The sequence below is a fragment of the Pterocles gutturalis genome, unplaced genomic scaffold (genome assembly GCF_000699245.1).
Source record: "Pterocles gutturalis isolate BGI_N339 unplaced genomic scaffold, ASM69924v1 scaffold51771, whole genome shotgun sequence".
Lineage (NCBI taxonomy): Eukaryota > Metazoa > Chordata > Aves > Pterocliformes > Pteroclidae > Pterocles > Pterocles gutturalis.
The window spans coordinates 1-12,407 of NW_010099732.1; the positions used below are offsets into that span (position 1 = coordinate 1).

The window sequence follows — 12,407 nt, forward strand, 5'->3', positions numbered from 1 at the left end:
GGCTGTGCCCGCAGGGGGCTGCGTGGCCCAGGCTCTGCTAGAGGATGGGACATTCAGGTGACACGGCGCGCCGTGAAGAGGGAGGCTGAGGGCTCTGCTAGAGGATGGGACATTCAGGGGACACGGCGCGCCGTGAAGAGGGAGGCTGAGGAGCTGAGGCTGTGAAGGCCGATGAGGATGATGAGCCACTACTGGAGCTAGTCTTGGTGTGCGCTTACGGAGCCTTTGCTGTAACCAGCTTCTGGGAGCGCTGCAGCAAAGAGAGAGGAATAGTGCAGGTACCGGTGCTTGCTTTAACTGGGACCACATGCAGAATGGCATGGGAGGGGGGATCAAGGGACAGCCTTGCCAGCCCTGATGGTTCAAGTGGCCTGTCCAGAAAAGTCCCAAGGCCTCGCAAACAAACCAGGTCCTGGTTCTTGCAAACAGAACTTGTTCCTTGTTCTCTTGCAGTTGTGTGGCTCCAGGATCTTGTGCCTTCAGGGAGTGGTTAAATGCCTCCGTACTTAGTGTGGCAAAGAGCACTCACTGCCCAGGAATCAGAGGAGGAAGACGCAGCTCCACAGAGCCATCCAGGGACCGAGCCAGGACTGTCGCTGCCTGCAGTCCTGTAGTTCTCTGCACTTGTAGCTTTGGGGTCAAAATGTGCTGCAGTATGAGCAATCTCAGGGCCTTCCCCAAGGGTGGTGTTCACATTTCACCAGGTGGCATAACTGTCATGCCTGGATGGCAGCAAACAAAACATAAGATAGGTCAGGGCAGATATGTTGGCCCCCGGCAGCTCTTCAGGGCTGGTGTGTGTGTGCTTGGTGGAGGAGCTGGCACCACAGCTGGAGGGTGTGGGGGCTTTCTAATGGAGGATGGTGTAAGCAGAGGACTCCGCTCCACCTGGGCAGTTCACAGGCTCGCTGGGTCTGCTCAGCAAGCAGCTGAGTGCTTGGGGTGCCAGATGCAGAGGAGCTTGCTCAGCTGGTGTGTGTTGGATCCTGTTCAGTGCAATGAAGGAGGGGGGGAGCATGGTGAGAGCCCCCCCCCGTCTCATTCCCCTTTTCATGGTCAGCTTCACCCTTCCTCCAGGGAAAGCAGCTTGTTGATCTGTTGAAGCACCTTGGTCTGCACCATGTCGTGTACAGTGGCCTGGAGAACATGAAGCAGCTGATGGGAGCAGCTGGAGGTGCTCCACTCTGCCAGCAAAGGTGAGTGGAGGAGTACTTCCAGGATGTTGGCGTTCCCACCAGGACCATCTGACTGCCATTCTACTTCTAGAACTTCCTTTTCAATTTCTATGCCCTGAAGCCAGACTACAACGCAGGCCTCACCATGAAGCTCAACCCCAAGGCCTGCACCTTCCCTCAGCGGGCAGCAGACAATAAGGCCGCCTTCCAGCCCTTCCTTGCCTCCTCTTCCACCTGTGCTTCTGCAGCAGGTAGCAGGAACCAGCCAAGGAGGTGAGCTGTGCTGTCTTTCCGCTAGCACCCTTGTGAAAGGCTGACCCTGCCAGGGTGGGGAAGAGCTTTCTTTGGTCCACGCGTGCACTCCAGAGCTCTCCTGCAACTTGAGACTTTTCAGACCAGCGCAACTAGAACAAGAGGAAGGGCTGTACAGCTGCTGCCAGGCAGGTGAGAGAAGTGCTACCTTTGCACTCTGTTTTCAGGGAGGTGTTTGTTGAGTGATTCTGGGGGTTTTCATGGCTGTAGGGTGGTGGCAGCAGCTTGTTTTCCCAGGTTCTCCCTCTTTCCAAGCTCTTGCTGTGGACTGGTCTTTGGGGTCCTGCCCCCAGGAGCTGAGTAAAACCTTTGAAAGACTGTCCAACCTTAAGATTTAAGACTCACTTTAAAAGCTCCTTCCCCTACACCACCATATGCTTAAAGTACTGCTTGGGTAAGAGCTCAGGGATCTGTCAGTCTTTGCTTGTGCTTAAAGTCATTCCCAGCCACCAGAGAGATGCTCAGTCCATCGAGCCCCATCCTCTCCTTGTCCGAGAGAAGACCTTTGTCCCTGTTGCTGGGGAGGGAAAGGGGGTGACAGACAAGGTTGGAAGAGTAGACGAGGCAGCAACGCACAGCACGTGTTAAATATCTTTATGAAGTCAATCTTATTTACATGGATACAGAATCACTTTACAGACAGTTTAATCAGGAGGCAACGCGTGCTTTATTTCAGCAAATTAAGGAGGGCAAGACTAGGACACGTCCTTGTTTAACTGGTCGATTAGTAGGTGGGCTGCTGGTACCTGCACGGTATAACTATCAACAGCAGGCTGCAGTAACCATGATCATACTGCAAAAGCTCGACTTCGCTGGAAGGAGTGATCCGCTTCACTCGTATTCTCACACATGTACAACAATGACTCTTTGACCATTCATTTATGCTACAGGGGCTGTGCTAATGTAATAAAAGATTGTCTGGAACTGGCAAGGGGCTTGGTGATAAACTGGTACCCATTCAGACACCCCTGTGTTGTAACTTTTGTTAATTTGGGAGAGGGAAGGGAAACCTGAAGCAAAGTGCAGATTCCATCACCGCTCTTTGTGCAGGAAATCAGCAGGACTGAGAAACCCCATGGCTGCTGAGGGAGCCAGGGCAGCCCCAGGGAGACTTCCCACTCAGAGATGTGCAGGACAGGTGGGAGGGTAGCCGTGAGGATGGGGTTAAAACTTGCCAACCCACCAAGTCTCCTAAGAAAAAATAAGTGGTGACAAGTTCACCAAGCACATCTAGCATTCAGAAGGGCACCCGAGTGAGCAGCAGCCATCCTGGCCTCCATACAGCAGACTGCTCCACTCTGCACTGGAAGGACAATTTTTATTTCACCTTTCCCCTGTTTTGGAGTCTAAATAATATTTCAACTTTAATTTTTACTCAATAAGCTTCCAGCAACAGTAGGGACTGTGGAGGAACCACAAGAGAGTGCCACATTTCTGCAAAACTGGTGTTTTCCTTCATTACCGTTTCCTAGGATGGTGGGTGGGCTTTGTGTTGTTGGTGCCTCAGGAGATACGTAGCCTCTCCAGCTGGGATTCCCACTGTGCTGCTGACTGACATCCTTCGCTCTCCAGAGCCTGCTGCCAGAAAGATTCATCCCCAACAGCAAAGACAGTGTGCTGCTACTGGCTCTCAGTTTCCAGTAGAACGCTTCCCTGTGGTTGAAGCAAGAGCAAAGTTTCACATTTCCCGACCAAATCCTCCTGAGACATGCAGCAGCCCCCGCAGCCTGCTTTGCTAGCGCAGGTGTGAGAGCTCCTCCCCGCCGCCATGCTCTGTCAGCCACACAGAACAGATGAGTTTGAAGCCTGCAGTGATGGGAAGCTGAGCCCCTGGACCTCAAGACACCAGAGTCCACCACAGATATTTCAAGTCCTCAGAGCAGGCCAACACCAACTAAATGGCACTGTGAGTTACACAGTCTCCTTGTCTGTGTGATGGGGCTGTGCTGTGCTCTACAACAAGGACTGATTCCTTCCTGGTGCTGTAAGCCCCTGGCAGGGGTCAGTCCAGCCTGAGCATACCGGCACCGGAGGCTCTGCCAGCCCACGTGAGCCTCCCAGCAAGCCCAGGCTTTGTGGTGGCACCAGAACTGCCCAGTCCCAGCTTTACCAGCTAACAAGAATGCCCTCAGTGCTTTGAATCAGGTACAGCCACTGAGCGGGCGAGGAAACAGAGCGGCAGGGGAGGCCAGCAACCTCCCTGGAGACTTATCCAGCATTTTTGCCGCTTTTTGCTGCAGCAACAATGCGGTTTAGTCCCTGGCTCTTTGCTCCAGGTGACAGGGGACAGCTAGGGCTTTTCACGCCTGTGGCTGGAAGGCCTGAGGCTAAGTGAGAAGCAGTGCTGTGCTTTTGCTGCTTCTACCTCCCAAGAAGTGCAAGTCCTGCTTTGTGTATGGGAAAGACGACAATAACACACGAGAGGCCTCCTACCTCAGATGGGGTGTCAGGAGCTAAACATTTTCTTAAGTTTGGAAAGGAATCCCTCCTTGTTCTCCTCAGCCTCAGGCCTATCCCCGCCTGCGTGAGCGCTAGCCCGGGCCCTGCCACCTGGACACAAACAGCAAAGGGCCGCAGTCAGACACATCTCTCACCAAAAACCAGCAACCCTGACAAAGCAAGAGCACTGGAGAGCCCAGACCCCAGAAGTGGAAGAGCAGACCGTGAGCCCAGGTAACACTGTGCCCTTCCCCTCTCCCCAGCCCTCCAACCGGGGAAGGAAATCTCGTGCTGCACAAGCAAGTCAGGGACCTCACAGACTTTGTAAACAAGCACTTGGAATTGAGTCTGCCACTAAAACCAAGTTGTAAACTTGACCACAGCCAGCCACGACTTTACAGGAAAACACAAAGCTGTACTGGTGGTCCCTGGAACAACCTCTCTTCATGTTGTGACTTGTTGAAGCAAAGCAGTGCAAAACCATCCCGGGAGCCTGCTTCATGTAATTTCAAGCAATGCTCAGACAAACAGTATCAAGAAGAAAATGAACTTGGGCTAGAATGAAAAAGGCTAAAGTATTTCAGAACAAGTGTCCAGATAAGGAATCTCACTGGCAGCAATGAGCATAATTTTCCTGTATAAACAAGTTCTGAGAAGTTGTTTGTACCTCCAGAAGTGGCTACAGCACAAACAAAGGAGACCTTCTCTTTGCTGATCTGCTTTTTCTACAGTAAAACCATCAATAACAAGACCTCCAGATCCTCCTCAAGCTTTCTTTGTGCACAGAGTATGCAAAGTCCAGTCCTCCCCATCCTCCCACAGCTGACTGCCAAGCTCTGACTGATGCAATGGTGTGAAATACCGAGGCCTGCAGCAGAACACACCTCTGTCCACTCAGGGTATTTCTGCTTCCCAGAGCAAGGACACGCTTCCAGCAACAGCCTGTCTCTACACAAGTTTGGAGAGTGTTCTTTTTTTCCTTTGGCATATAAATGCCTTTAAAAAGCTGGAATGAAAGTTTTGTGCTTGGAGTTCTCTCCCCTTTCCCCCAAGGCTGACCTTTAATGGTTACCCTCAGCAGAAAAGACTTAACTTCTGTGTTACAGAAGCACTAGAAAACCTAACATTGTAAGTATTTGGCAGATACTGCCTTCTGGTACCCTAAATTTCAGCCTATATTCCTCAGACATTGGCACACGTAGTAGAGAGGACCAGAGTTCGTGGGATCATTGAGCAGCTTTGAAAGACTCTCGCCTTTGCCTAGCTGGATGCAGTCATAAATGCCCTTTTTGGGTTCAAGTGTAAAAAGAAATCCAAACTGCTGGAAAAATTGTTTTCCAGTAGCAAAAGACAAAGCTCTTGCCTTACTGTTCTACCATATGTTTTGCCTTTAGCTGCTACTGATGCCGGGTACCTCACCCCTGAAACTTAAAAGCACATAATTGCTGAATCAAAAATTTTGGTCTGGAGCTGAAAGAGCAGCTTTACAAAGCTCCATCATGCTGGAACCACCAACAAATGTTTCTATCCACAATTTCCCCTGTGCACAGCGTTCGGCTTGGAGCAGCCTTGACAGCAGCACTCCCCTTTGGCTTTCAAGGAGAAACATCCCCGCTGTGGTCAGAAGCACGACAGACCAGCTCACACAGAAAATTGGCCTGAAGCACATCCTCTTTTTCTGCCTCTGCTACTAAGACAAGTTGCTTCTGGCACAGGGGCAGAAGCAGGGAGCAGAAGGCATTCATCACCACAGCTTGTCAGGACCCCAGCTTTCTATTCATGCATGGATTTTTCCAGTAAGGATTCAAGAAAAGCTCTCTGGGAAGAGGCTACCTCCTTGCTTTGTGCTACAGCCCATTAACACCCTACGATTTCCAATATAACATGCTTGGCAGGTTGGGCTCACACACTGTCTCAAGGTGACCTTGGCTCACCTACCTCCCCAGGAACCCTCAGGAAGAGCTCTGCACTCCCACGCCAGCTCCACGAGGAAGGAGCACCAATTCCCACCGCTCACCTGACGCTGTATTTGTGACCCCGTTCACCGTGCCCTCCACATCTGTCTCGTCCTCGGCATAGCTCATCATTAAGGCTCTCTGGCGATCCGTCAGCCTCCTGCAGGTTGAAGACAGAGGTGTGTGGCGGTCTTTAGGGACAGATGTATCTACAGAGCTCCTTAACCCCCTCCAGCGGCATGCATGAGAGGCAGCTACTGGAAGTACAAGACAAATACACCTGGCATACACGGCGAATCCCAATGGTGCTCTTAAAATGAGCAATCTATAAAGAATAAGCCTCAGTGGAAGAGAAGAGATATGACCTGCTGCATTTCACTAAACTGCAGTGAAAAAACAAGTGCTGAGAACCCTGTGTAACTGTAACAGGACACACATCTGGTGGGAGAGCTCAAGAAATGAACTCTCTTGCCAAGTGCAGCAATACAAGCTAAAAAGTTTCCTTCACCACAGGAGTACGGGGTGGCCAAGCAGTCTGAAAAGCAACTGCCAAGGACTTTTAAGCTGTAAGTGTGAGAGCACAGACACGTGAATTTATGTAACTGGGATCCAGACAGAATCGCAGGTAGCCAGGCAAACATGCAGGTGAAGAATTACTTATAGATTTCCAGGGTTTAGGACTTTTAGAGCTGGGCTGCCAAATGGTATTATTTAAAAAAAAAAAAAAGTCTACCTCACATCAGAATTAAAAGCAGAGTGAGAAATTAATGATCTTGGTAAAGCAGCAAGGAATTTTCACAAAATCTTTGTAAAAAACATTTTTTGCAAACAGTTCAAGATTTCAGAAATTTGCATCAGCTCTACTCACTGAGGAACTTTGATCTTTATGTGAATGTAGTGGTCTCCATAGCCGTAGCTGTTAACCTTGGGAATGCCTTTCCCGCTCATTCGAATCCTCTGGTCTGGCTGAATACCAGGGGGTATCTATGAACACAGAGGGATCACATTTATTACTCTAGTTTAACCATTTATGTAGTAATTACATTATGTGTCTACAGAAATTAACTACTCCAGCAAGCTTCAAAGTAGGATGGGAGAGATCTGGTACATTCATGCATCTGGACACATTCAGAAGCTAAGTCAGTGATGATGGAAAAGCTTTTGAAGGAACGAGTGAAGAACCTCACACAGTCTGCAGACCTTGGTTGGGATTTGTCCAGCAGTGCCCCTAGCCCTCGCTCTCCCTGTCCCTACGCAGCGATAGGAAAGGAGGTGTGACCAAGCAGGCCACAAACTACCCAGCGCTCAATCCTGAACAATTCTGAAACTCTGTATTAGGAGATTTGCACCATCTGTGCAGCAAAGGAGAAGTCTCTGCTGTTCCACATCAATCTATGCCCAAGCTCTTCCACACGATGGTACTTACCGTGATATTGATCGTCTCGTACAAGCCTTGACATCTGGCTGTGCCTCCCAGGATAGCCTGTGCTATTGAAATGAGGAGGTCTGAATGGATATCTGCTCCATTTCTTCTGAACACAGAGCTTTTTTGAACCTAAAAGGCAGGCAGTTCCAAACAGAAGTGAGCACACCACCATGAAGTTCTCACAGTAAATGGCTTTCAAAGTTCTCATAATAAAACCTGCCTGAACCCTGCAGTCAGACCCTCTACCGTGCACAAACGGCATGGCTAAGAAGTCCACGCTAATGTTTAGTCTTTTAGAGAAACACACATCTTGACATAACAGGAATTAGCCAGCAGCTTAGGAGGATGCCTGCTTATCTCAGCTACTCCCTCCCCTAATCCTGTTAATTTACCAGCGTCAGTATGATTCTGCAGAGACAGAGAAGGTGCTGCCTTGTCCAGTACTCTCAACAGCAGAAAGCCAGAAGAGGAGAAGATGGAGGCAAGCACCTTTGCAGTGGCCTCACAAGCTGGAAGAGAATTAAATCCTCGTGCATCACCAAAAAGGTACTGAAAAAAGTTTTCTCCTTGACAGAGGTGTGTATGACAGGATGCGTACAGGAGAAGAGGGCCCCAGCTACAACCCCTGTGAAAGCAGCGCTTAACGTGTGTCTGCAAACAGACGCTCGACCAGCCAGGCTCCCACAGCCATTCCCCAGCCCTCCCCAGTGCTCCCACCACTGCAAGCAGACAGCTCCTTCACGCTTCCAAGTCATTCAGGGCACTGAGAACCTGCTCTGCATTTTGATGCAGGCTACCATAAGGGCCTCGTCCTGGAACAAGGAGCACAATTCATGAGTAGGGTTAATGTTATGCCGCTTGTTACAATGCAGATCCTCTGCTGTCTCAGAAAGTTCACGTGGATCATGTTTCCTCAGCTGCTCCAAAGGATCACTCGCTCTTCCTCCTCCGTCCCCCATTCAGACTTCTCAGGCAGTTGCAAGGGGAACAAGCAACCAATGTAAATAATAAAAACAGCCAACAATATAACAATACACACCCTGAAAGTAATGAAAATTTCTTTCCTCCCCACAGGCATCCGAACTGTCTGCCCATCCTCAACACCTGCAATCAGGAAAAAAAAGAGAAAACGTTACCTTGCACTATAATCCATGCGTTACTTGAGTACCTACAGCTTTTCTCTTCAGCTCTCTTGCCATCCCCAGAAGCCTGCCACCACCGCAGCACCTGCGCATCCAGAAGCACAAGGCGAACCAGTGGGCAGCACAGTGACACTCCACAGGAGGCCAAAGGAAGGGGAGGTGTCAGCCTATGTTTATACCTCCGAGGTGATCACTACAGGCCAAGCAGGCTCATTACTTCAGTCCCTTACAGAATTCTTCAGGGAAATGCATCAGACTAAGGAACACTGGGCAGCCTCCACAAACTGCAGGAAAATCACAGGCTGCTCACCCAGGGCAATCTCAAAGCAGCAAGTCTTCAGCCCCATCCCTCATTTTATCCTCTTTGGTGAGGAAGGCCATCTGCACTCTTTTCTGAGCCAAGCTTTCAAGGTTCCCACCCTCCCCCCAAGCTTCATCAAGGAAAAACAAAAGACTCAAGGCAACAAAACCTTTTGAGAGTTTCACTCTTCAAAAGCTGCCTGGAAGGATCCATGCAAGAACCAAAAGCTCGGCTCAGGAAGGGCAAAGCAAACATTTATATCCATGGCCAGAAAGTTCATCTCGCTACGAACCCTTTCAATTCCCAAGTGATCAACCTGCTTTGCTCTTACGGTAACTTCTCTGCAGCAAAACTTCTTATGTTGCTCCCACATTTGTACCTGGCAAGAACCAGCCATGCTTTGGAGGCAAGTGCCTTGCTTGTGGAAGCAAATAACTATATTAACAGAGAGCAGCACCCCAGTGCAACACTAACCAGCTGGCACAGGAACTATCACTGTCTTCTTCTGTTTGGTTTGCCCCGTTCCTCGACAAACTACACACGGTGTTGTTATGATGGAACCACGGCCACTGCATCGTCGGCATGTAGATCGCATTACAAAAGGGCCGGTGTTTATCGTCTCCTGGTGAAGAAAACACAGATTGTACAAATATTTGGTACCAAGATGGTATTTTTCAACTTCCACAAAAGTCAGAAATGCAAAGGGGATGCTGCTTGTGAGAAGCTGGATCAGATTCAGTTTCCATCGCGTTCTGATTTCCGATGAAACCCATCACTATGAGCGAGTGTCTCATGGCCAGGGGATGGGAAACACACCACTTTCCATCTCTAGGCTTTAATGTGCAAGCAGGAACAAAGCTCCTTACAATGTATTTCACAAAGAAGTACAAACATCCATATTTTGAGGAATCCAAGTATAACTCACTTGTGTGAATTACTGCCTGCATCCAGGAAAACATTAGGGAGACTAAGCCATGGACTGAGCTGTGAAAAGCACCCATCGGATTGAAGCACAGGAAGAAATGCTGGGAAGGGCCTGCAGTCTCCTCTGACCAACTAAACAGACAATCTGTGTCTTAAAGAGCACTTACCATGCCCGTGCCGCTGCAGTAGTGGCAGCGCTGCACTTTGGTACCAGGTTCGTTTCCTTTTCCGTTGCATCGCTCGCAGGAGTCATTGATGTTCACCACAATCTCCTTGTTCACGCCTTTTGCAGCTTGGGTGAACGTCAGCTCCATGATGTACTGTACGGGAAACACATGCATCAGTCTACTGCTGATGTGCGATGGGGTCTTAAGCAGACTGAAACTGGTTTAGGTCAAATATCAAACAATGCTTAAAATACATCCAGGTAACAGAGGGTGGGAAGAAATGGATTCAGAAGGGTTCTGCCTCGCTTTAGGAAGCAATAATCTGTCTCATACAAATAAAAAGGGGTACAGAAGGATAGCAAACATTACAGGAATGACAATTACACCAGTCTGATGAGCAGTTGCATAGCAGAAACGAGATTTAAAAATATAAAAGAAGGAGGTAAAAATAGAAGCCAAGCGTTTTTCTGCCCTCGGGAGAACTCTTAATGCTTCTAAAGGCTGCGCTTAGTGGGAATGCAGGAACGGGTGAGGGAGAAGGCTTTCGATCCCAATGAATCCCAAGCTTCTCCTCAAGAAACTCTTTACAGCAGCAAAGATGACTGCACAAAACAGGGAATTCTGTTTATAGTGGAAAGGCCACTCTTAGTACAGCCAGAAGTACTGAATACCCAGCGTGTCTGAAGGCAGCACATGAACCAACACTGTCAACGCTTAAAAAAGCATTTAGCTGCAGTACAAAAAAACAAGACACGGATTTTATTATGGACCCCACGGCAAAGCTAAGCCAATTAAGTTGCACAATTAAGCCAATTAAGCAGTCAAACCTAGCGCTGGAAGGCTTGTTTTATAGTTAAAAGGTATTTTGTGGTTTTTAGCGTTACAGATCAAAGCAGACATATGTAAATCAACGTAGAGCAGAAAAGATGCCACTACAATGATGGAATTGTTTGGCAGCACCAACCGGTGCCAGTAAACACCAGATGAAGCAGCTCAAGTCCAGAAAAAATATTCTGTGTGGAGGATGTATCTACACAGCTTACCAAGAACAGGTGACTCTGCCACCCGTACAGTGGGACACACGTGTGCTGGCATTCCCAGAACCAAATTATTTGCTCAAGGTCGCTTCCAGAGCGATCTGTGACAGACCAGTGTCCCTCTCCAGCTTTTGTGGTTTTCACTTCTCATTTTCATCTAATTACTCAGGAAATAAAGGCACTCCATACCTCCTGTGGCTGGTCAAAGACATTCTGAAAATCACCAAAAGGAGATCCCGAAAACTCTCCGAAGATTTTTCTGAAAAGCTCTTCTGGATCAATCGATGGACCACTGCTCCAGTACTGCTGCCCAGCGCCGGCACCTGCTGCGCCAGTATCAAAACTGGCCGTGCCGTACGCATCGTATTGTTTCCGCTTCACTTCATCGCTTAATACCTTCGAGGCAAAAGAACGATGCCATCAGGAGAGATCCCAAGGACTGGACAGCCTCTACCTGCAGCGCAGCTCCTCTCGGGAGAATTTCAGGCTGCTGCTGGTGTTGTTACTGCCACAAGCCCCTGTTCTCAAACCTTCTTGTCACCAAGGAGGGCAATCCCCATGCTCAGCAGCACAGGAATTACTGAAAAGCTGCTGCTTCCCTTGTTCTCTCTCAGCTCAGAGAGAGAAAAAGATAGGAATTACTAAAAAGCTGCTGCTTCCCTCGTTCTCTCTCAGCTCAGAGAGAGAAAAAGAAAATTGTGAGATCTTGCTTATTTATAATAAGCAAGAATAGCTTAAGTTATATCGTTAATATATTGTGTAAAAGCTGGTGGGAAGAGTGCTGGAGTAAATTTGAAAACCCACAAGAGCAAAAGCCAACATAAGAAGATCTCTGAACAAGGTGAAGAGCAGGAGGAAATGGGGCTGGGCAGGTTCCTCTGTCTCACACTGCCACTAACTGCTGACAGGGATTTTTGTGTATTTAAGCTGACCAATAATTCCACCGCAGTGACCACAGCGTCTGTGCCAGTCACTCCCTGCTCAGAAGGAGCACAAATTCAAACAGCCCAAAACAGATCCAGCTAAATCAGATACTAGAGCTAGGTAATTTCCTCTGGGGACACCACTAGGACAGAGGCACTCCTGCCTTAAGTACCAGATGTGAAAAATTTGCCATGGTTTTACAGGAAACGCACACTAGAAATGTTTCCCCCCCCATCTACCCTCCCATCTTTCCCCATTTTCATGACAATAAATTCCTGCCTATTACCTCATAGGCTTCTGCCAGCTGAGCGAACTTCTCTTTAGCTTTGGGGTCATCCTTGTTTGTATCAGGGTGGTATTTCTTTGCCAGCTAAACAACACAAAGTCAAGTATTAGACAAAAGGAATGGCTCACACACCAGGAAAAACACACTGGGCAGAGCCTGGCATGCAGTCTGGCTATTTTGGGGAACGAAAAGCCGTTATTTTCCGTTATCACCCCAACACAAGGAGCTGCACACGCTGCTCTCCAGGATATTCCCGAGAGAGACCCGAGGTGACAGCACGGGGACCCCAGGCTTCTGGAGAGCCCCCCAGCGCCACCCC

General features: G+C 48.9%; 2 protein-coding genes across 2 annotated transcripts; one reads left to right on the forward strand and one right to left on the reverse strand.

Moving 5' to 3' along the window:
• Positions 1-153: 153 nt before the first annotated feature.
• On the forward strand, positions 154-1,452 carry NMRAL1 (NmrA-like family domain containing 1; the record flags this gene model as incomplete). The annotated part of the gene is given in 3 exon segments (XM_010077022.1): positions 154-278; positions 1,078-1,167; positions 1,207-1,452. Coding segments are annotated over 3 exon segments (461 nt in total), but the record flags the coding sequence as incomplete, so codon positions are not given.
• A 1,412-nt stretch (positions 1,453-2,864) lies between these two features.
• DNAJA3 (DnaJ (Hsp40) homolog, subfamily A, member 3) lies at positions 2,865-12,172 on the reverse strand (the record flags this gene model as incomplete). Its single annotated transcript, XM_010077031.1, has 9 exons — positions 2,865-3,140; positions 5,944-6,041; positions 6,750-6,865; positions 7,308-7,436; positions 8,347-8,411; positions 9,225-9,372; positions 9,842-9,994; positions 11,068-11,274; positions 12,089-12,172. Coding segments are annotated over 9 exons (1,023 nt in total), but the record flags the coding sequence as incomplete, so codon positions are not given.
• Between the last annotated feature and the right edge of the window lie 235 nt (positions 12,173-12,407).